Genomic DNA, 25,730 nt, shown 5'->3' on the forward strand with positions numbered 1-25,730 from the left:
TGATGAGCGGCATCGGAACCAGCTGCGGCAGAAGACGACAATAAACGCGCGAGCCGTGGCATAAGTTCGTACGCTCGGTTACACCGAGGGACGCCGACGCTGGACCCAGGAACCGGTGCCAAGACCTAAACGTAGAGGGTGACAATAATGGAGAATAATCTTACGAATGTTAGCACGCGTTATCAGTCTGGTGTTTTCCTATAGAACAAGAAGTAAGAATGGAGTGGGTTTAGGCTGCAGAAAAACAAGCAATATAATTCTTCTATGTCCTTGGTATGCTGAGAGTTGACCTATTTGCACACCCGGAGTGGCTGCGCTCCTTGTGCGCTCTGTGTATGCTCACAAATTAGTGCACTCTGCACGTAAATGTACGTAAGTTACTGCAAAGTATGTAAACCCTATGTCATGTTTACCTGCTTTATTTCCTATCCCTGTAAACCTCCCACTGTAATGCCCATAATGTCCGTATGCGATAAAAAAAATGAAAGGAGGCGGTGGGTCACGACACTGAGTTGCATCAACACGCGCATGATTCATCAAAAAAGGCCACATTGGAACTGAAAGCAAAGAATAGGTCTGAAGAAACCGTTGGCTAACGCCTGTGACATTTCTTCCTCCCAAAGTTCAACGCTTCGAACTTCGAACTTCGAAAACCGAATGGTAAGGACTGCTGACAGTAACAAAACTTATAGATGTTGAGCGCGTGTGAAGTGCAGATGTGCAATTTTAGCAGCCTAAGATAATTTTTTTTTACTTTTTCAATTTTGCAATTTTTGTGAGAAAGCCTTTTTCGAAAATTCGTCGCGTGAGAATATAAACTTTTTTTTTAGTGTTGTTTCCTAGACTGGTGAATGCGCTTCGAATGAAGGTGTTTGACCCCAGACCCTTTGAGTATCTCAAGAACTTCACCCTTGCCGTTGCCAAGAAGAGAGAAAACGAGGTATGTGAACCGCCTTTAAGAAATGCTTGTTGCTGCCGAGATATACTTATTGTAAAGTTGGTACGCGTGCGTACAGGCACTAAACAGTAAAAAAAAACCGAGCTTTACAGGTGTTAGTCAAATTTTTAGAGCCATAGAAATAAGGGTTCCAGTGGACATGCTCATATGAAAGACGGTTTTGTTGGAACGCATGTTGTTGCCTGTGCCACGTTGGAATACATGCTGTTGGCAATGTACGCCACTCAATTGTTTAAATAAAATTATAAGGCAGTGTACGGAAGAATATCATGAAGACCACGCAAAAACCTTCATAATACAGTGATAGTACTGTGAATGGGCGAGGTAGTCTAATGATGACTTCAAACTAAATGCCGGGGAAAAGAATTTCTACGCCTGTTTAGATGCTTGAAAATCAGAAATGCCAGAGCAAGTTTAAATTCCATAAAGTGAATAGCAGTGAGCCGCTTTATCCGTTTAGCAACCTGAAGTAATGTGAAGGAGCTGTAAACGCGTTTTGGTAACAAGTATAAGCAGAATTTCGAAAAGTGTAAGAAAATATGGTTGAAGGGACGATGTTTCGACAATCAAATCATTCACAAGGATCCATTTTTTTTTTCAATGCACGCGAATAGACAATGTTGCATGAAAATCGCTGCAATCACCTTAATAGCAGAAAATGCGCGGAAATATTTCATGTGGTGAAAGCAAAAACGCTGAGCTCACGCAGTAAGCTAGGCCGAGGAAAGCATAGCGGAAATAAGTTGTGTATCAGTGAAGTGTCATATAATTTATCGATGAGTGTGATATTTGCCACCTCTGCTCATAGAAAATTGAGCTTTCATTTATAAATAATCACACTGTGCAATAAAACCAGGTAATAAAATTTTTTAAGTAATTGCTTCAAATATGTGTTAATAAATATATATCTGGGTTGCTATAATTTTGATCGCTCACAATAACAAAACTAAGTTCAATATAAATCTTTAGTGCTTGTAAGGGATATGTTCAATATTCCAATATATTTCTGAACACAACTTATCCCTTTTAGCGCTAACATGGAGGGAAATCGAAATCTAATGTCAACGGCAAGCTTTATTGTTATTTATACTGATAATATTTCCGAAGTTCGTCGTGCCCAAATTTGCTGGCATGAGAACATTTATTATATTGGTCTGCTTGACGTCACCGGAAACTATATTTTAGCAGTCTACATTAATGATTTAAGAGGGTGTTCTCGGTGTTTAGTTTCTTTTGTTGCACCTAAATTCCAAATCAATCATATGCTCTAGCGGTCGCGGACTCACACTCTTCCGAAAAGTAAGCTTTGATTTTGCGGTGATGGAACGTTCTATTTGTGCGCTCACTCAGTTATTGTACGCGCTTTGAAGTAACTGTGTGAACTGAACGTTCATAGGCCCTTATTTACTATTTCGCAGCGCCACGAAGACTTTCTTCAGCTCATGATGGACGCGCAAGAAGGAACTTTGAGTGATGCCGGCGAAGGCGCACAAGAACATAATTCAGAATTATTCAACTTAGGGTCTGACTCCAAGTGCAACGTTTTGTTTGGAGCGAAACGTGAGTGAGAAATACCCTCGCGGAAATATTTTTTCCGTATTTTATGAAACGAGGATATTCTTTATGCATTGTCGTTGATCAGCATATCGTTTCTACTGCGAATGTTGTGGAATGAAGACCTATTATGATTGCTCGCTTATCATTCTCAGGGCTTTCTTTTTCAAGTCAATTATTTTTTAGACTAAGAAGTCGCCCGTTAATGCCCCAAATATCAGTGAAATTATTGCATTTTGATTCCAGTCCCACCTTATCATCACAGAAGTTATTGTGGTGTTGGGGTCCTGTTCATTAGGTTACTACAGCGAAGCTTGTTTTGCCGCTGGCCTCGACTTTGTGGATGCCGACTGGTGCTGTTTTATCGTGTAGGCACAACATCCTTTCCCACTAACGACTACCACACTACTCACTAGACCGCCACCCACAAATCTTGCCCGTATTCAGCAGTTAGGGGCTCACGAAAGTGCGTCAAGGCTGTCGTAGCTGCAATTGTGGCTTAGCGTTTCTTGCGGCGGGTACAATCAAGGACATGAATCGAACGAGGCGTTGTTCATGTTCGTTTCTTCAAACATCCCTGGAAACAGAGAAGTAAAGAAGTCGGCGACAGAATTAATTACCCGACTATATAGGTGAGTTGCCTTACCTGAAAACACATGAACAGCAAAACGGGGCAAACGGTGTTTCGAGCGTGCGAAAAAAAAAAAGGTCGCGAAAGTACAGCGAAGACCGGAACAAGAATGTCTTCGTTACTTTGCGAATGGTGATGCAGAACGCGAATGCATGTGAGACTCTAAAGAGAAGTGGAACAACCACACACGGGAGCTATCGACGCTTGAGTGAGCATTGTTCCTCGCCCTGCGCTTTCTTAAAGGGCCCCTGAAACGGTTCGGACAAATTTTGTAGACGCGTAGGGCACAGCTTAAGTAGAACATTCGCACCACAATTTAAGTGAAGCGTTACGTATTAATGGAGCTACAAGCGATTAGAAGTTACCCTCCTCCCCAGCCACGCTTTTCCTCCTCAACTCGTTCGCCGAGCGAGCGGGGCTAAGCTCCGCCTTCACTGGTCCTGCGTCACGATGCGACGTCACATCATCCACTTCCGGTTGTTTTGGAGCCCGCCCCCGCCCGCGCGAAACCTCTCCGCTGGCCGCTTGGCTGTCGACCCCAAGCGAGAGCTATCGAAGCAGCGTGCGTTGCGAGCATTCTGTCGTAGCGCCGAACGTGTCTGGTATTCCGTTAACCACAGGCAAGGTGGTCATTTCGGCAAATGACTGGAGGCATAAACTAAAGCTGATGAAGGAACTTTGGTGTAGACGTACGTGAGCGGCCTCATCGGTCTGCACGTTCCAGACACCTGTTGGCGCAGCGCTTAACCAGCCAAACAAAGCGCTAATATTGCTCTAACCAAGTGTAAAACATTTTAAACATTTATAAAAACAACATGTTGATGATTACACTCCTGCGAAAAATACGCACCAGCAGCAAAGAAGAATACGCTTCGTTGCTGCTACTGTGTATGGTTGAGCTTTATGCCACCAGGGGTGCTATGCAGGATGCGCCGAGTTTGGCGAAACTCGGGATCTTCACGAGCTCTGGCGACACCCCAAGATGAAAGCACGAATGGTACCGAGACACAGTTTATCTTTCGACAAGCCTCCAGTTTCATTGGTTTATCTAGATTCACTCTGGCTGGCTATCATTCCTTGGGCGTTGCCTTCTGGGCGGTCGACAAACTGGGGCTCACGTGATCATACCGTCGGTGCATGGTCGTGTCTTCTTTCACTTGTTTGTCGTTCCACCGAGTGCATTACATGCAGAAGCAAGTTGTAAAACAAATGCATTTAGTACAATATTATTAGTTACTTTAACGTGGTTTAGAAGCATTTTGAAGCTTACGAGATGTGCACGGAATGCGTCTTAGACTAATTTGTAATTTAGTACGCTTCGCATTATACCACGAGGGAGCGCTGTAGTGGCGTCATCACATCCACTCACCGGGCAAGCATGGCGGCTAAGCATCAGAGAGGCCCAGTGTAAACAAACCCGTACAACGAGCTTGCAGTGCGCGACGTAGTGATCAGGCTCGACGAAGGCCACTATTTCTTGGATAGTTCTGTTCCTCCGTGGGCAATCTTCCCGTGCACACGGTAAGACTGCCAATAGCTTCGGCAATTTTACAGATCGCAACGCGCACCTACTGTTCACGGCGAAGTGCTGAAGAAACAACTTGTCCGGTACTGCTTCTGCGAGTGCGCTGAGTTCCTACACTCTGCGCTTAGTTCCTCCACTCTCCACTCACGAACATTACATAGTGTGGGCAAAAGGCAGACATCCTATATAGCTACGATGCGACAAGGAGGTGGTACCGACGATGGATCTCGCTACCAACACAGTGAAGGAGACATCGACAAACTGCAGATAAGTATATTTCTACTGTTTCATATTTAGCATAATAAGAGTGCACGGATTAAGTCACTTTCGTAGTAACGAACTGAATGTCCAGCAGTTTAAAGAAGGCAGTGAGAACCAATGAGTGTTCGTGCTTTTACGTGCAAGTGGGCCCGCGAAAATATGGTATAGATGAAGGTAACCTTCACTAACTTGGTGAGGCAACAGAAATTCATGAGTGACATTAAGCTAGCAAAATTTATGGAAGAGTATCTTTATCCAAGTGAAATATCAATAGCAAGTACTGATATAAAGCAGGAAACTTATACAAAAATTTCATGGGTTGAACAGCACATGGAAGGCATTACCGAATCGTGATCGCCACGTTACCGATATCCTTGAAAAAAGTCTAGAATCATTGCATTCCACCGGTTATGCAATATGGGACATAAACCTGGAGGTTAACAAAGAAACTTGAGATGTCAAGGACTGTGTAGAAAGCGAAGTAACAAAAATTGTTGCAGATAGCATTAAGGCAGGAATACAGTGGCGTAGTAAACCGTGGCAACTGATATGCTAGCTGAGATTAAAAAAGAAAGGAATCGGCAGGCAGGCCATGCACGTATTCGATCACTTGTTGCCAATTCATATCAGGTGATTACATAAGCATTACAGAATGAATGTCAAGGAGAGGGAACTACAACCAAGGATGGTAGAAAATTGCGTAATGGGACAAGCATATGATGTTTGTAGGCATAGGATGCAATTAGCTCGTATAAGACGGGATTGTAGGGTGAGGCATTTGTTTTGCAGCGAACAAAAATAGGTTTGTGGTGCTGACAGTAGAGACTCGTGAAGGTGCGGGGCCACCTCAGCTGCTGGCACACTAATCAACATGACAATTGGCTCTGAAAAAGAAAACCCCAGTTTTGAAAAAAATAAAGCAACGTTGTCCCAACGCATTGTTTTACTATGCATACTACACTAGGGGCTTCCACATTTAAGGGCACTTAGTACTAATAGTGCAACGAGCATTTTTCTTTGTAAATAATGGTTTGTACGTGGCTGATTCATTCCAATACACTTTTTTGCAGCAAAACATTCTGCTGCTGGAGCCACTCAACTGCCTGGTGGCAGTAGGCGAGCGCCAGGCACGTGCTCTTGAGAGTGTGGCAAAGGTCCAGAGGGCTGCTCCGCAACAGTAGTATCGGTGCCCTCACTGCTCTCCTGTCGAGCCCACAGAAGGCACCTTATAAAGGAGCTTTCAGTTTAATATTTTGTTTATTATTCAAGAACATGAATAAAATTATTGTAGTAAACATTGTGCTGTGCATATTAGGAGACTTGTAACATGCACTTGGTGTCCCTTCAAAATAGGCAAAAACATAAGACAACCTGTGCCACTCTTGGACCATGTAAATAAAAAATACACTAATGCAGCATACACGTCATAATGCTGTTTGTTCTTTCTATGTGCAAGAATACAGTGCGTGTTCATTAGCCACAAGATGAACGGTGTGTGTAATTCACAATGAAGAAAGGAAACAGCAGGAGCTTAATAATGCTATCACCTATAGACTGTGCATATGACTGCAACACTCCTCGATTCAAATGTGCCATTACATGCATATTCGATACCACATATTCTTTAACATTGTCTTATAATTGCATGTACCATATTTCACACATCTTAAGCCCTTGCATAGCACACTTCTGATGTATCCATTTCATAAGCCAAATAATTGTACACTTTGTCCTTTTGTGTTGTATGAAAAGCAGCATCCTTTACAGTCGGATAAAACTTCAGAAGACAGGAGAGGCCCCACCCAGATGACCAAAGCGCAGCAGCCGATTGCCTACACGTCTAAAGAAATAGTCCCTCTCTAACGAGCAATATTAGTCTGTCTGGCGGCACGATATCAGTCTCGAGTGCGTGCCCATTGGAGCAGGCTTGTGTTCACCTGCCTTAAAGTGCAGATTCCGCAGCATCCTAAAGTTGTATCCGACTATAGAAACACGTAATGCCTTGCACCAGTTGCATAGACTTCTGCAATTTGATAGCACACAATGATCAGGAGCAGAAATCTATAAAGGCATCCAAGCAAAGCTGGCTGGCCACACTTCCATTATAAGGGGCTGAAGAAGGTGTCGCCAAATATTCCCATGACGTCCTTGAAAAAGAGGTGGTGTTTGGCACTTCTTTAGAATCAAAAACAGATTACACTGCATGTTGTGTAGCACGTCAAAACAAACTGAGCTTGGTTATTTGCACAGCATGTAATGGGAGGTTCACCTTCACATAGGAAACAAACTGCTCTGTCCAGTACAATTTTTAGGCCGGTATGGCACCTATTATGTCAACAGTGTCTATATACAAATTACACTTTTCACAGGCCATTGATTTCACCATTATTTTTGTGTGATGGTTCTTTCAATCAGCGCTTGTATTACATGAGCAGGTGGATATGAAAGCAAAGATTTGTTTGCAAACCTTCCGACTTCCATAAGTGTGTGGCAAGGCACTTGCATGTTGTCGAATAGCTCACACTTCCTCGGTCCTGCACCAAAGAAGCCCAATGCTCTATTTGAAGTTGGATCGCACAATTCAACGGCACACAAAGAAGTGTAACACACACAGCAAAGCATTCTGCTGTGTGTATTTCTCTTTGTGTCCCGTCGAATTGTTGTGCAATTAAACTTCAAGCTTCTATACCAATACACCGTCTTCAACCTCACCAATGCTCTAGTAATTAGGCCACAATGGTGCACATCTTTCAAATTTCCCAACACAAATTAGCTCTCCGAAAAATCACAAATGTTAAATTTTGCAGCACAGCTGTATGTATGAAGGTGCCATATTCTTCACCACTAAACTCACAGGAATCAAAGAGGCAAGCATTAACAAGCCTTGCTGCTGCCGTTACCATTATCATGACACCAATGGAAAGACAGTGCCACGTTTCGGTAAAGGGAGTGCAGGAGGGAAAGGTGTGACAGCGAGGGCTTACAAAAAAATAACGGTTACGAGACATGTTCAATGCCAATATATGCTGCATGTCGCTCAGCCTACTTTGGCAACGCGGCAAGTGTTTACTCGTTTGGGCATATCACGTTTTGTGTAATCATTGCTCTAAAGTTGTACAAATGGTCTATTTGCTCTGCAAGTTTTATTTTCATCATGGTAGGTTAAAGACCCACTTTTCATTGGCATTTGCACCACATTTCTCCCGATTGTAATAATGCCTTGGTGGTTCATGACATCTTCACGTACAGAGAGTTCTGCAGAGTATCGGATGTGCATTGTTCCAATGCTTAAGAATTAGAGCCCCATTATGAGACGAAAATATACAATTTATCCATCCAGAATAACGCCGCCCCCCCCCCCCCCCCAAAAAAAAAGAAGATGCACTGAACCTCTGGCACATGCATCGACAGTGAACAGAGCAAACAATCTGAAGTATTTTCTTCATGCAAGCCAACACACTAAGATTCTCAATGCATTTTCATTTCGCCACAAATGCATAGGCACAACCGGCTTGGCGCAACATCCACATCTCGCGCTGCAACAAATTGTGCAATGCCTCGCTGTTTCATAGTGCGGCCGATAGATTACGCATGACCAAAATTCAGCATTGTGCATACTTAGTAACTTCACCAATGAAGAACCCCAAGTTCTTTATGAGATTAGGATTCATAGGTTACTTCACACAATTAGTGATATCCATTTATCTATCTATACTTAACCCCTTTCCCAAGAAAGTGAGCCATTTGGAAGGCACCCTGACAGATAAGTAGAACAATCGACAAAAAGTGATCAACCAGCGAAAAAGTCTGTTAATCATAGTAACGCTGACATTGCAGGCACCTTAATTCCTACGTACGTTCCGTCGACACACCCGACTACGTTCGTAATGTTCCCACGAAGTGGGAAGCATTCTTTTATATATGCCCGCTCCGCCGCAGTATTCTGGAAAGCTAGCCACCGCTTACGCACTGCCGCATCGATAAGCGCGTCAGACACATCTCTGACACAGTTGCTAAAAGTAGTTTGATGGCGTCCAATGTAACGCTCGGCGCCGACGCTTCCCTGAAAACTCCGAGTCCCGTAGAAACGGAGGGCACAGATGACTTGCTCTACGACGGTGAGCGAATGAAGCTCGCCACGCTGTCTCCGCAGACGAGAGTCTTCGCCTAGCTCGTCACACAGCCAGCACACTGATGTCTTCGACAGGCGAAAATGACGCTGAAACTCCCCGTCGGTCATGCAGGTGAACGGGTCCGGACGGTCATACTGACGCTTGCTGCCGCTGGATGCAATGAAACAGGCTGCTGCTGCCGCCGCCATGTTCCCGAGTTGAACTCGGACGGGGTTTCGCGATGTACGAGTTTAGCACGAGTTCGCCTGTCAATCAAAACCAGAGGTCACGCCCCGCGCGAGGCATGTAACTATTGCGCGCGCACCCACTACAGTTGGGCCACGCCCAACTTATCTTCCGGCAACAGCGACGCGGTGTCGAGCTGAGAGCATCAACAATCTTGACCGCCGACATAAAACACGCACAACGCACTGTCATCGGTGATGTACTGAGCACCACTATCAAAAACAAAGCGTTGACTGTCGCTGGCATACATCTTCTCGGGCTGAGATGACCGCACAACACGGTTTCATTGCCTGCATTGCGGCGCGTAGCGCACAGTAATTAATTATCGGCACGTCACTGTAGGTGGTTGCAAGGCGTCGAGGCGTCGAGGGGGACGACGATGCTGAGAAGTGCTTATTGCAGCAGTCGTTTCAGATGGCTGCTCTGTCATCGGTGATGGAACGGAGCCACAACGTCGTAAACACGATCAGCGTCCGAGAATCGCTCGCTCTTCTAGGCCCAGTGCAATGGCATTTCTTCATCACAAGCACTGCGCACTCAACAGTTCCAACACCTCTCTCCGTTCGAAATCTGATTTCATAACTGCACACAAGAGCCCTCACCTGCCAAAATGCGAGTGCTGCGGTGTCGTTACGATATCCATCTGCGATCGCTGCTGGCTCCAGCAGAGGTAATCCGCAAGCACCTTCGACTGCACAACACACTCATATACTGCGTACATGCGCTCAGAGGCGCCTTCACTGGGCAAGCGATGACAAGCGATGAATTCTGTCGCTGGGGAAGCACGCACGTTTCGCAATGTATCGCAGAGGCTTCGCGCACAAAGATAAACTGGTACATTTTCACTGAACTGCGTCACCACGCACTCTAAAATAACATACCGCCATTTTACAGCGACAGCTGTTTTGTCGTTTTTAGTTGGTGAAGCGGGGGCCTTAATAGCCTAGTGAAGCGCCTGCGATGAACAGCCGTACCGCGGCGCTGCGTTTCTATTCCCCTAATAGAGAAAGAGGGGCCATGACCCTCCATGGATCATGACCGACTTTATTGAGAATAGCACTGCAGCGCCCCTAGGCGACTTATCACCGTATGAACGCCCTCGTGCGTGCGACCCGCTTCGATGTACCGCTTTCTAAGCTTTCGCCTCCCTGTCGCCACTCACGGCAAGAAGTGCAAAATTTAATAATTTGCTCGATCTCCGTTTGTCATCACAAATTTCTAGCATTGAAAACGAAAAACAGATACCTAAAGAAATAAAAATGTGCGTTATTTTATTTGTCGTATTTTAACGTATTCGTTTGAGTGAAAGTGTAGGTGCAAGAATGCGCCGCATGTACCCCGTTCGCATTCGATGGAGGATAGATAGATAGCCCCGAAAGATGAGGCACGCCCTGGACGCGCCCGGGAAAGGCGTGGCAAACGGCTCACGGCAAGTGTGCTGACAGACAGCGGGGCAGTCACGGTATCGCTAAGTTGCGATAATCCGTTGATAACAATACGCGGCGCTGGCGCGTTGCGTTGTGCAGCCTTCTGCGCGTGAAACGTGGAAGCAGCGTGCCGCGCAGGGTGCGCTCATGTTGTCATACGCGACTTTTTGTCTACATATTTTTTTGCCTGCACCTTCGGCCCGTTCCGCGCTATCTCCGTTCACTGACTGCCGTCGAGCAAACTCGGGCAAAACTCGGGTGAACGAGAAACTCGACGCATCCTGCATAGCACCCCAGGTGGCTGCACCTGGCTGCACCGTGCAGACCATTCACATTTGCCCTTCTGCTCATCTCGGCTCAACCCGTTACGGCACAGTCAAGCGGCCAGACCCTGTCCCCTTGCGCTTATGTTTGCCCTAATACGGGACTCGCGAAACGCTATTGCGTTAGTAATCTTCCGGTGTAAAGTGACGGCCACAAACGCGCAAATCCTGGCGCCGATCGTATAGCGGCAGTCCGATGCGCAGCAGCCAGTTCGCTCGTGCGCTGCCTTGCAGAGGGACACGATGTCGCAGCTTGACATATTGCCAGTCGCTACGTTTGCAGTCCACAAGGCAACAAAGTCGAATCATAGTGCTCGCGAAAAGACTGAGACCAACTCTGACCGCGGAGCTCTCGTCAAAATGGAGTACGTTGTAACACAAGCAGACGACACTTGCTGTGTGCCGGAAGTGCTTAAGTGTACTGAAAAATTGTTCTTGTGCATTCTCTCTATGCTACTTTCTTTTTATAAAAACAAATTAAATAACATTCCAACTATTACGACGATGATTTGTTTACCATAAAGTTGGAAAAATTATCGATCAAGCACCCTGGTCAGCCAATCGGATAGCTCGCCCCACTGACGTCATATGGGTGATTTCGGTCTACAGTGAACTAGAAGTGTTGGGTAGTGGAAAGAGCGGAGGGCTGGGCGCACAGGCAGCGTGAAGCCAAGAGCGAAGACTCCCGCTAGGGGCGCTAGTGTGCTCTTCCCGAGGAGACCATGCCGGTTGGAGCTCGCGTTGCCCACGTGCGCTTTACCGCGTCAGTGCTACAAGCCAGCGTGCTTTTCGCATTTTTGCTAGTGAAGCTACTGCGAGTGCCGAGCGTGACCGTTGCTCTGTTCGATGCTGCCCTGTTGCTTTTTGGATAATGGAAGAGAAGAAGAAAAAGAGCGATACGCATTGTTATGCGCCCGGATGCAAGAGCGGGTATCCTGGTTTTCGGAAAGTAAATGGGCGCACGTTGTCTCTTTTTGGAGTGCCTAAAGACAATGTCCGACGGAAACAATGGGAGAGGAATCTTCACCGCAAAGATAAGCCACTCTCCGAGACTTCAAGTGTGTGTGAGAGGCACTTTGAAGCACATTTTATTTTGCGTGACTATGTTCATTTCATCAACGGTGAGGAAGTAAAGATTCCTAGAGGTAAACCGGCGCTGACCGACGACGCGGTGCCCACGCTCCTGCCCGATTTGCCATCCTACCTCTCAAAGGAAATGCGTCAGAAAAGACCAGAGAGAAAACGCGTTGCAGTGTGCCCAGCTGCACGTACGAAGAAGGTGCGTTTGTCTCGTTGCGACGTTCATGATTCATCACCCCAAGATGACGGTGCGGATGGCAACGACAGCCTGGATGTGACAGTGCCTCGGCATGATCTTCAAACGATCGTAAACAGTGTTACCGTACCGAAGAGGTGGACACGACTTGATGCGGTAGACTTCGATGGATTCCTGTTTGCCACGACAAGTGTGAGAAAAAATCCATTTGCTCTTTTTCATGAAAGAGTGCTGATGTTTACCACTGACTGCGCAAACACAGTTACCGCCCGCCTATACTTTCGCGGAAAAGAGAGCAAGCAAGTTATATTAAGATCGATAAAGGAGGCGGAAGAGATTTTTGAAGACTCAGATACTGCTATTCTTTGCAAGGGTGCCATGGATCAAGCCGAGTTTGAGAACAACTACAGCCAGGACATCACATGCCACCTCAAGCACTCTATTGACATTGTGCAAGGCACTATCGTCAGCAGATCTTGCTCGGGAATAGTAAGCAAAGAAGGTAAGCACTCACTTCTTCTGCAACACTGTACTATTATATTTTTTTTCATGTGGGATAAAACATCCTTTGAGACTTGAAAAAAAAAAAGCAAAATCAACTTTGCTTGTACACTGGCTTGCACGTGATATCATCTAGCTACAAACATGAGACATTGTCAAGGCTCCTAAGTTTCAGCAATTCCGAAGAATACCATATCGTAAAACCATCGTTCCTATCCAAGTGCAAACTAAACGCTTAACTGAAAAAGGACGTCACAAACTGTTTACAGCACCTGCAGGGAACTATCCATTTGGATTCACCCTATGTAACATATTATTACAAATTAATAAAGGTGACAGTAGCGCAGAACAGAAAAACATAACTGAAATGGGTGTTTTGGCTGCTAGAATAATGTTGGATAGCCACAAGCAACATATAAAAATTTGGCTTGTGTGTCCTTTTATTTTTATATATTGCAACATGTGTTGAATAAACATTTCTCCGAAAATGAGAATAACCAGCCCAACTCTTTTTTTTGTGTGTGTGCTTTAGGGGCCACCTGTGTAGCGTGCCGCTATATAAGGAAGAGCCTACAGTCAAGGAAGTCCCGGCTCAAGACAAGAAAGCCTCTGAAGACCAACATTCCCAAGCACTTGAAACTGGCTCGGCAAAGGACAAAGCGCCTGGCCACACGTGCCAGAACACTTCAGCAGATGGTTTGCGAAATGAAAAATGCAAATTCAAAAATCACTGAAGAAGCCCTCAAGAGCAAACTTGAAACGTTGTCACCGAAACAAAAAGAGGCTGCTATTCATATGTTTGCAGCAGCTAAACGTAAAGGTATGCGGGGAATGACATACACAAAGAGCTGGATCCTCGAGTGTATAATTATGAAAATGAAAGGACCTAAACTCTATGAGCATATGCGCAAGCAAAATATTCTTGCACTCCCAGCAAAATCAACGCTGAGCAATTACCTGAAGTCTTATAGGACTGGATTTGGCTTTAATGCCAAAATTTTTAGAGTCCTTAAAGAAAAAACAAGCACGATGGATCATTTCAAAAGACATGGCGGACTGCTTGTCGATGAGATGAAGCTTTCAGAAAACCTTGCTGTTACTTCCGGTGCATTTATTGAAGGATTCGTTGATCTGGGCTCCTTCACACCGAAGTCTGACAAACACACCGTGTGTGACCATGGGATGGTGATTTGTTTTGTACCGTTTGTCGGAAAGTGGACGCAGATACTGGCCGTTTTCGCCACTCATGGAAACGTAAAAGGAAGCCTGCTAACGAAAATTATGACGGAGGCAGTTATCCTGGCAGAAAATGCAGGATTATTTGTGGACTTCATTACTAGTGACGGTGCAACGTGGAACAGGAAGATGTGGTCACTGATGGAAATTGGAGCGACTTCCTCACTCACAAAGTGCAAAGTGCAGCACCCAGTTGACGCAAGCCGTTCACTTCACTTTGTGTCTGACTTTCCGCACTTAATTAAGTGCCTCAGGAATGGACTCCTAAAGAGCAGCTTCAACACACCAGCAGGCGAGGTAACAACATACCTCAATTTGTTTTCACTGCCTTTCACCTGTTGCAAGCAGGTCTTGTTTATGTGTCTAGTATTGTATATTAGTGTAAAGTGGAACCGGCTTGTCTTTTTTGTGGGTGTGTATTTCGCAGGTCTCCCTGCGTCCGCTGCGTAAAGCACTGGAGCTTGACGGCTCGAATGTAACTCTTCAAGCCATGACAGGAATAACAAGTCGTCACACCAACCCAAACAACTTTGAAAAAATGAGGGTGTCTTACGCGTTCCAACTGTTCAGTGACAAGGTGCTGAACGGCCTTCGGCTGTATGAGACAGAGCTCGAAAGCAACTGTGGAAAGATTCAACCAGTGCTCATCTTCTTTGGGTAAGTTTATGCAAAACACTAGTTCTAAGATGCAAATATATAATACTGTAAAAAATCACAGCACTACATATTTGCCTATAAACTGGATATTAGAAAATAAATTATTGGCGCATTTTCTGTTGCAGAATGATCCGAGACCTCATTGAAATAATGACATCCAGATTTCCAAGCCAAGCTCTGCGGCCAGAATCTGCTTCTGTGGACAAGCTTCTTTCGTTTTTGACGTACCTAACCGAATGGGAGCTGCATGCAGGTGGTCAAGGTGGATTCCTGTCCGCATCTACTGCTGTTGGCCTGAGAGTGACAGTTGCAAGTGTTCTGTCATTGCTGACCTACCTGACAAAGAATGTTAGCTACAAATACTTAATGACCTCAAAACTGAGTCAGGACCCAGTTGAAAATCTCTTCGGTATAGCACGACAGTCAAGCGGTTGCAATACCCATCCAACACCCCAACAGTTTCTCATTACTGTATCTTGCCTAAGTTTTTATGGGCTTGCCAGATCTGTTGCTAATGGGAATGCTGAGCCTGGTGTTCTTACAGCGCTACTAGAGCCAGACATGATGGAAGGCTCAAAACCTGGCAAAAGGGACCTAATCCAAAGCCTTCTTGATGATGATAACATTCCCACTGCAGAACATCAAAAGCAGGGCCCTGTACCAGACCATGTCTCATGCGTTCAAGCAAAAAGTGATGACCGGCTCATTTTTTACATTTGTGGTTATGTTGCCAGGAAGTTTCTGTTGAAATTGGAGTGTGATGAATGCCACAAATTGCTTCTCACAAAGAAGGAGGATGTTCATCGTCTTGCTGCCGCTCAGTACACCAGGCTGCGAGACAGTGGTGGCCTACTGTACCCAACCGGATGGCTTTTCAGGTTTATTCGAAGATTAGAAAATCTTTTCACAGCCACATTCAGCACACAGGAGCTGCATCATGAAAGTGTTATGGATGTTATTGCTCTTGTTAAGAGAAACCGCCAAGACCGGATAGGGTGCGCCAGCCATGCAGAATCATTGACGGTGAAGGTTGTAGCTTTTTATGTTACCACACGGCTGCACTTTTTTGTGAAGTCCTTAAACCGTTCCAAAGGCAAGAGTCGGGAGACCTCAAGATATCTGAAGTTGAGCCGCTGTACATAAGTATGTGAAATGGTATTGTGTGCTCCCTACCGTGGAACTCTTCTGTTGCAGTATGTTTCTTGAAAATGCCTCCCCCTACCCACTGATACAGTGACTGAAATAAACTCTTCAGGAGGCTCATGCTTCTGAAATGTGCATGTTCATCGCTTTCTTAAATCATCATGATAGAATGCAGCAGTATGCATGCATTCAGCTCAAATAGATTTTCTATGTTACGAACGAGACTTGTTACTGCTGCAGCTGGGTAAAAAAAAATGCAAGTTAAATTTTAATGCTAGAAGTGCACTCTGCCGCTGCAGGGAGGGGTGGGGGACGAAGTGCGTGCATCGCGATAACAGGCATTGCAGGTAGGTGCCATGCCCTACCATCCCATGCTACAGATCCTATGGTTACTTACATAAAACCATATTTACATGTTTGGCTTGAGGAAAAATGAACGCGGCATTCTGAAACGCTGTGCCGCCGCACTCGCTTGCTGCTCTCTGCCGCATACTCCCTCAGCCGGTGCTCGGGATGTGAGCGCGCGCGCCATCTGGTGAGCTTCTACGCAACATGCCTCACGCGCGGGCCGCCGCTTCTTCCACTACCCAATATTTTCTAGTGCACTGTATTTCGGTCATATGGGTAGGGGCGGCTTAAAATTCCTCCGAGCAGTGCGCTGCGATCGGCAGCGATGTGCATTTTTAAAACCTTGTAATAAATTACACGCTTTACGCAGAGCACTTAGATGTGTCAATTAATGATCAGAAGGACCTACGCTAACGACTCAGTACGTTTGTAGAAAATCGTCAAAAGCGTTTCAGGGTCCCTTTAAGTACGCATCTGAGGCAGCGACCCCTGGGTACGAGAGCAGACACCGCAAAACGCCATTGGTGTTCGTTGGAGGCATTAGCGTGGATAGACTTAAACTAGGAAACCGGTGGTTACCGACTTTTATGGGATGTGCTTTCCTTGTACTTCTCGCTAGCTGTTACCTATAGCCTGTCATTACAGATGGAGTATAGGTCGAGCGACTGACCATGTGGTTTACATCGAGAGGGCAAGAAATGTTGATTGTAGAAACAGGCAAGCTAAACGCTTCTCTTCAGGTCTAGTATTTCACGACGCACACGCTGCTTCTCATTGTTGTGCCAAGCAAACAGCGCCATCGAGAAGATACCAGAGAACGTACAATGCACCAGGTCGTGCTGCACATTGCCTCTACTTATTATACGTCCCCAGTGAAATCGTGCAGAATTTTGCTCGTTGAACTCGCATAGGCGAATATGAACGCTGACAGTTTATTATAACTAGCGTGAAAAACAATATCGCGCATTGTGATGTGGTCGTTGTAATATGTGCAGTATGAACTATCGCCACACACTTGCGTTGTATCTAATAAATTTAGAGAGTATTCGTGCCTTATTGTACATGAAACCTACTTTGAAGCACTTCCCTCGGTGTGTTACATCTTGCATTTGGATAAACATTGGATTCGCACCATAAGCGTTACATTTGCGTAACATTCGCGTTAACATATCAGACAAAGCTTCGCTTGGCACCAGTTCCCACATATATGTCACGAAATTTCTGTACTAAGAGTGCCACAGCCTAAATCATCATCAAATATAGTACAGTAGTTTCATTTATCGGTCAAAGCTGCATGTTAAAGCAGTGGCTGCTTCAGTTTTTACACTGGTGAAGGCGACCGAACAAAAATCGTTGGAAAGTGCCTGACCCCAGACTGTGAAATTTGTTGAAAATGCCGAGCCCTTGATGGTTTTTACTTACTCATTACTGCTACTCTGAAATCTTTATTTTACCCTATAGCACTATCGATATGCTTGAGTTTCAATTTGGGACGTGCGTTCCGAGGCCAAAAAATATTTTTCTCAGTAGCGCTAAGCGACGATAAAGACCTATTTTCTCCTCCAGGTTTGACGGAAACGGAAGCTCTGGCTCAATGCGTGCAGTTCTTTCTGGCCGGCCTTGACAGCACATCAGCAGTATTGGCGCACACTGCATATCTCCTGGCGCTGAACCCCGATGTGCAGAACAAACTGCGAAAAGAAGTTAATGAATGCATTGAAACACACGTAAGATCCGCATATGTGCTCACTTTTATTGCCATTCAGCTGTGGAAAGCCGCTGTTGGGGTGCGCCTGAATAGTGTTTCCCATTACAACGCTGATTTATACAGCATTGCGTTCACGTTATCACTGATCTAAATGCAAACAGCGGCTTCTGAACAAAAGTGGGTTTTATCAAAATTAAGTTTTCGTTAGTGGAGCGATAGTAGCTAATGCCCTCTTCTCACATGTCACAGTCCGTGAAAGGTAAATCGTACTTCAAGACAGATCTTTGCATGACTGGGCCGATAACAATTATTTAAGCCACGCTGAATTAGCCTTCTGGAGTGGAGAAGTGGAAGTTATCAGGGCTGAAGGCAAAAAGGATCTAGTCGCGTCCCACTGCTTAGCTACTTCATAGCGTATTTTCGTGGTATAATGTACTACCACTGCCTAATGTGAAGTCTGATAGCGCAAAACCACGTTATCTGAGACAGGAAGATAAACAGGGGTAAGAACATCTGCTGGCAATCGTAGATGCCTCCAGTCGCACGCAGAAAACAGCCGGGAGATTTCAAGCTTCCGTGCACAGAGGCCCCAAAGACGAAGGCGGAGATTCAAGGCCCGGCTTGATGACACAATTTGGTGTGTTACCCAATGAGCTGAGCATTCGACAGTAGAGGTGAAATGGCGAAGTGGAGTGAGATATGGATTAGTCGGGAGAAAGGGGTATTCAGACTGCGGGATATTTTTTTGATGAAAAACACATTTGGACAGACTGGTTTTACAGATGGAGGCACTGCTTTCCACAATGTTGTAGCATTGAGTCATGTACTTTCAGTCATGTCTCAGATTTTTTCAACGAATATTTATGTATGCCTTTTCAGAATACGGAATTTGTCACAGGGTAGATTGATAACTGTTCGTTTATAATTGTTTCTTTTGTGAAAGGACAAGACCCTTCTCCTCAGTTGAATTTCCAAGGTAGATTTACTCAGCAGGACCAAGGGGTGGGGTAATAAACTTAGAAATGACACAACCGCAGTGAATGATAAATGAAAGACAGGCCGCTGTCTTGAAGCATGGCTCCGTGAACATAAATGAACAAGCATGTCTATTGTCCTGGGCTTTGATGGACGTGATTTTGCCTGGACACAAAAGTTTCAAAATTATTTTCTGTTCGGAAGAAGCGCAGATGAAGCTGCTATGATGAAGGGAGGAGAGAAAGCGTGGTAGGGTGGCTTGTGCCTGAGCATATAACCAGTACACGTTTTGTATAAAGAGCACGTTTCTTAAAAGACTAGAAAGGGGTGTTAAAGGGCGGAACGTGTCCAATGAAGTTCATAGTACGTGCCTGGTGCATATTTCGCTTGTTTGGTCCTTATTCATTTTACACTTTATTTCCATGATTGTGTATATATGGACGCGCTTCAAACCTATATTACTTGGAAGAGAAATATCCAGGTTCACTTCACCATTCATGTGGTTTGTGGGGTGTCAGCGCAAATTTCTTGCTCATATTTGCTATTAAAACTCACCAAATACAGAGCTTTTGACCCCATCAATTCTTGACTGTGGTTATTGCTGCGCGCTGTGAGAAGGCTTTCCATTGATGCGTTCACTGTATTTGTGAAGCTCAATATTAAAATGGTAAATGTCAGGCAAAATCCTCCCTCAGATAGCCACTGAGGAACCTTTGGCGGCTTAAAGGCACCGTGACTTATTTCTTCTCTTCTGTTTTCTCGCCTATTTGTCCAGGGCAGCGATCCTAGTCTGGATGTTGTTTCCAGGTTGAAGTATCTGCACTGCGTCTTATCGGAGACTCTACGAATGTATCCACCTGCGTCAAGGTCAGGATGAATTGTTCTTCTGACCAGATAAACTGTTAAGCAAGACGTTCAACTATGCAGAATGTGTGTCCTACACAGTGATTGATTTGTCGGGAGGGTTTAGTATGTAGAAGGCGGTAACGACAGCAAGATTGATAGGAACCACGGAGGACACAGGCACGAGGGACATCCCAGTCAATTTTCTACTTGTTGCCACTGTCTCAACATGTACCAAGTCGCCAAACAATGCACATTGCAAGCGCTGAAAATTTGTCTTGTATTCAGGCTCCAAAGGGTCGCCAGCAAAGATTACGCCCTCGGTGAGACAGGTATCAGGGTGTCAAGTGGCTGCGCTGTTGCCGTGCCTGTCTACGCTATGCACCATGACCCTCTACTCTTCCCAGATCCGGGAAAATTCAATCCAGACAGGTAAGATTGTGCCCCATGAGAACAGACTTAGTACACTCTGAGAAATAGAGACAAGGTATGATGAATGCATGCTGAAGATATTTGCCGCGTTTGGTGCAAATGGACAAAACGAATAGAATGGGAGCCTTGGGCTAGTTGCTTTGACATAGGGAATGTGGAACCCGCCGGAATGAGATGCGTAGACTGGGAGGCATGCTTACGCGCAAAAGATCCAGTTGTCGGGTTTACCGACCTGCTTATCTCAGGCTCGTTTAGTGTGTGTAGTAAGCAGAATAAGTTATCGTGTATTTTGGAGGGCGGTTGATTTGAGGTAAAATCGGAAGGGGCCGAAACCATGCCAGTGGCAACAGGACAGTCAGTTTGGGTTATTGGAATCTCGAAGGTCCGAACACACAAGCAAACAGTACAATGAACCAGTTTTTTTTACTACAGAAAAGACGCTTCCCAGTTACTTTAAGAAAACCTTGGTATTAACGAGAACCAGTTAGAAGTACAGGGAAGAAGCATCTTTTATACATAGCGCAATTAACAGATGAGCTGTGTATGGATGGACATCGGATACGCTAGTGGAACACAGTCAAACAAGATATGCACTTGTAGTTCAACAAACACGTCGCCTTGAATTCATTACTTCTTCCCAAAAATATCCTCAGAGGTCAACAGAAATCCTACAAAAAGCTTGTATTTGAGTTTGTGAAATTTACCATAAAACTTCTACCTGGTGCAACTATGGCTTAAAAAGGCTCACTTACGTAGTTCAAAAGAGACGCTGCTGAAGTCAAAACGTACGCGCACAGCAATATCTTTGTGTTCTAAACATCGAAAGTGCGTATTGACCAATGCACGACCCAACATGTTCCCTAAGCGTGCAGCGATGTTGCAAGACATACACGTGTGAAACACACTGCGCATCAAATATAATAATCATAAAATTTGCGCATCCAAGAGTAACATAAACTGATCTCACAAAGATACGAAGATACAGAAATATGTAAATCAGGGCGGCTCAACAGTAAAACAGCCAAGGCCAAAATGAACTTCTTTGGGGCCACATGATACAAACCCTAATGAGAAAGGTTGCACCTTTTTGCTCGACAAGATGCTGTAATTTCGTGTCACATTTTACTGTCTGCAGCACGTCTTGTAACACAGCGTTGGCCACCGAAGCCGAACGTTGCTTTTGCTCACTCGCAAAAAAAAATTACAGTCACCTAAGTACCCTGGCGTGATTTGAAGGGGAAAGAATGAGGACTTCTCTAAATTATCACCTTATATTAAAACTCCACTCCTTTATACTGCTTTATACTCCTTTATACAGCGTGCGGTAATTTGTACTAACCATAATCCACCGTATTCCAACTTAGTTAAATTTATTCCACCTTAATCACTTTCTATCCACTGTCATTATCCTTAATCCGCGTAGTTCCAATTCGCACCAACCTTAAACAAATTTAATCTGCCTTAGCAAATTTTAGTCAACCTTGCTGTATTTTGTACCCTCATCCCATTTATACCGCATTATTTATTCACCTTGATTCACTTTAATTGACCATGGGATTTCTCAGTGCGAGCCGCAGCTGGTCCAGTGCCAGGAACGTGATGCCACCATTTAGTTACATGGGCTTCGGCACGATCGGAGGATAACGTCGGAAGGAAGCCGGATTTCTCGCTTCTTAGGGCACATAAGTCTTAAGACATAAAAAAATGCATCTGCTGACATAATTAGGCGCTTCCGGAGACGCCAGTTTCAATGCGTTATAATGCGAAAGCATTGTATGCCCTACGAGGCAGAAAAACCGGCCTTGTCCGCAACGAATGGTCACAAAAATCATCACCATCAGTGACATTATCAGCGACTTGTGTGAATGCAGCAGCAATACAGAATTGAAGGCAGAACAAGCTAAGAGTAACGTGACTTAAAGTGGAGTAAAGTGAATTAATATGAAGTAAAGTTAATGAAGTAGAAATAAAGTGGAATAAGGTAGATTAAGGTTGATACAAGTTTAAGCAAGATGGGTTAAGGCGAATTAAGATGCAGCAAAGTTAATTAAGCTGGATTAAGGTTGGTACAAAGCAGAGCATGGTTGATTAAGGTGTATTAAGTTGCAGTAAAATGGTTAAATGTGTAATAACTGAACGTTGGTGCAAATTAGAACAAGGTGAACTAATGTTGATTAAGGTAGGGTTGCGAATGACACATGACAATTTATGACACCACGTATCGCGGACCTAACCAGCTATTTAGAGAAGTCATTACAGTTTTGCATTCGTTAATTCATTATAGCCAGTGTCTCCTTATTTATGAGGCTTCCTATAAACATTTTTGGAACTTTGCTAAAATGTTCTTGACACGTTGGGAGAATTTCTTCATGCCCCTGATCATTTGCAAAACGGGAGCATTGATTGCAGAAATTATTGAATAGATGCGATTTTCACATCAGCTTTTAGGAATTATACTGATAGAAAACGTTCTGGTTTTAAACTTTCAGTGGACTAGTAAAGCTTACAAGGGAGCTTCTGCATCATAATACCCATATGGCCCGGACTAGTACTATGGCAATAAACTAACCTTCCAAACCTTGGCCAGTTTATTGCAAGGTGGTCAATATGTGTCACTGAAGAAAGCTTGCTATCTGTTTCTTTGTAAGCGAAAGCTCCGAACGACGTTATTGTCGCCAACATTACCAGACGCGAAAAACTAACGGCTGCTTAATCATGATGCACCCGACATAAACAAATATTTTCCAGGATGACTTTCTCTAGCTCTGCGGTTCACAATTATTCAGCCTATTATTATGGTATATGTAGGAAAGCGCATGACAGATTAATATTGACGCTGCGCCAATAAGGTGGTCTTGGCGTTAGTACGTTGCAAAATACGCTGTGGGGCCGAGCGTCTTTGTTATCTGCTCCTGACATGCGATCCTACGCTTGTAAAATTTTTTCGTTACCCCATTCAAGCTTCGGTAACTTCAATGCAGTGAAAATCTTATAATACGTGCATCCGAAAAAGAATAGACAGGAAAAGTAAAGAACAAATTCAAAATGCCGTTTTTGGCAACCAACCGCATGTTCTTTCTCGTAAACTAACTAAAAACTATTGAGTTGCAAGCAACATGTTGTTCTTAGAGCTTCCTAATTCACAATCATAATTGAGTCAAATGTGATGACAAAATATTTGAAGAACTCTTTGACCCATTAGGCAGCAGAGTTCAAAGATACAGCTCAGACACCAAACCCCAGCGTGGTGTGACGCATAGGCAGTTGTTAAATATCAGGGAGACACATATTTATCTAGCGCACAAATTTGGCAAATTATGTAATAAAGGGTGTTCCACATCCGCCTACCTTGGCTCTTAGTGGCGCTGGCTAACATTCGTAAGGCCATATCTGGAAAACACGGATGACCAAGATATTGGACTGTGGGATAGCCGTCGCTGTAGCACAATTGGTAGTGCAACGCACGCGTATTGTGGAGGTTGTGGGTTCGGCTCCCAATGACCACACGTTATCTTTTCGTCCCCCCCTCACTTTCATTTGCCCTTTCTTCATTATTTTCCGCATATCACTTTCAACTACAGCTAATTTCCTCGATGCTTTTTTTGGCTTCATTATCTATTGGCCATACAGGGTCATGATTAACCACATTGAGCTCCTAGGCTCTCCTTCTTCTATAAATTAAGTAACAGGCACTGCTGAATTCATATTTATGTAAATTGTTTGTTTTTGTCTGTCTTAATATTGGATATTTCCTGCAAAGAACTTTAATTGTTCAAGGAATCATTAGGCCAGAAATGGTGCCTTCGACGCCACCGGTTCATGAGGTATGTGGTTCTAGGGGGGGGGGGGGGGGGGTTTGGCAAATCTGCCATTCCTGCAATCATGTAGTGATAATGTTATGGGCCGCACGAGCACACCATATAAGTATAACTGACCGCGGGCCGTATTGCGCCGCCCGCATCTGAATTCTTGAAACGGCGTTGCTAGGCCACACTAACAATATTGAACGCATAATATTGCGCCAGTGGAAAGTCCGTAGAATAAAATTGAATTAACATAATATTTACGATGACGATATATGACTAGAAGCGCTAAAAATATTAAGGTAGGACTAGATGTTTGATCTGTGAAAGCTTTAGTATGTGTAAGCTCAGTTTCAGATATAAAAAAGGATACGGAGTACATTTTGTGGCCATACAGCGTTAGTTTTTCTTCTGGATGTCGCTAGACGCGTGAAATGTGGTGCGTTTCACCATGATAGCCCTCGTGAATGCTCAATGAAAAAAAATAATAAATCAGTGCCCTTCGACTCTGTGGCGAAAACTGACCAGCGAAGCTGTGTATGTGGGCCCCTTAATGGCGAAGTGCACCTCCGCCGCGGGTCGGCCCTGCATTGCACTATCTTCGGGATTGGCTCACATATGATGAGTGCTTAACGCCTGCTTCACCTCCGCCGCGGGTTGGCCCTGCATTGCACTATCTTCGGGATTGGCTCCCATATGATGAGTGCTTAACGCCTGCTTCACCTCCGCCGCGGGTCGGCCCGGCATTGCACTATCTTCGGAATTGGCTCACGTATGGGGAGTGCTTAACGCCTGCTTCACCTCCGCCACGGGTTGGCCCTGCATTGCACTATCTCCGGGATCGGCCCGCGTTTGGGGAGTTTTTCGCTTCCCACGCCAACGGCACGAAAACTTCCTTGTACGGTAGAGGTATGCATCTTCGCTGTAAATGTGACGCGCTGCCAAAGTGACAAGCGGAGTGTTTAAATTATGACTTCATTCACCTAACTAGCCCGAGACCGATCGTAATTTATGGAACTGTTTCATTAGTTTGGCATTCATGCTTAGAGACCCGGCAGCCGAGCGTTTGACCTCTCATGCCAAACTGCTAGTCGACATCGATATTTCTCACGAAGATATTCAAATCTGCACCAGCTCTTAAGCGCTTGGTTATCAAGACGCTGATTGTAGACATTAAGAGTTAGAAGGGCATGCCGTAACGTATCACGAAGGTGAAAGCGTTGTGTAGGACCATCGAGGAGGACACTTCCGAGAATCTCCATTCACGAAATAAATACTGCAAAAATGAACAACGAGGGAATGCTGAATGAACAAATGATAGTCAGTTGTGAGATTTGAAATCTATGACAACGGTATGGAGCAGCTGCGTGCCACTAACCTTGCGGCTTCGTGTAGGAGAGGAAGGTATTACGCAGAAATTCTATGCGATTTTGACCTGTGTTCCTATGTCCGATCTTGTACAGTCTGATGAAAAAAAAACGGCCATGATAACGTACAAGGCAACCTCCGTGTCATCGTAACTGAATTCAGCTGGTTTGTACTGCAGTTTTGCAAAGCTAGTTGCGCAAAGGTGCTGACTCCTTCTAAATGATGAGACAGGAGTGCTTAGTGAACAGCTAGTGTACTCAAGTATGAACGTGTTCACTAGCTGACAGGGTGTTTTCTGATATAGTAGACAGACAGGAAACGTAAAAAAAAACTGTATCTTAGTACATTATGGGTTCTCTTGCGGCAACTCGAAGCTCAGTAATCTTACGTTACATGGTGCATA

At 44.8% G+C, this 25,730-nt stretch overlaps 1 protein-coding gene across 1 annotated transcript in view; it reads left to right on the plus strand.

The window, feature by feature from the left end:
- The first annotated feature begins 626 nt into the window (after nucleotides 1-626).
- Nucleotides 627-25,730, plus strand: part of LOC139057912 (cytochrome P450 3A19-like) — a 30,354-nt gene continuing 5,250 nt past the window's right edge. The window contains exons 1-6 of the mRNA XM_070536707.1: nucleotides 627-660; nucleotides 831-940; nucleotides 2,377-2,518; nucleotides 17,765-17,925; nucleotides 19,657-19,748; nucleotides 20,013-20,156. Coding sequence (XP_070392808.1) covers nucleotides 863-940; nucleotides 2,377-2,518; nucleotides 17,765-17,925; nucleotides 19,657-19,748; nucleotides 20,013-20,156 — 617 coding nt within the window. The 5' untranslated portion in view covers nucleotides 627-660; nucleotides 831-862. The remainder of the gene's footprint in view (nucleotides 661-830; nucleotides 941-2,376; nucleotides 2,519-17,764; nucleotides 17,926-19,656; nucleotides 19,749-20,012; nucleotides 20,157-25,730) is intronic.

The sequence above is a fragment of the Dermacentor albipictus genome, chromosome 3 (assembly GCF_038994185.2).
Source record: "Dermacentor albipictus isolate Rhodes 1998 colony chromosome 3, USDA_Dalb.pri_finalv2, whole genome shotgun sequence".
In the NCBI taxonomy this organism is placed as follows: domain Eukaryota; kingdom Metazoa; phylum Arthropoda; class Arachnida; order Ixodida; family Ixodidae; genus Dermacentor; species Dermacentor albipictus.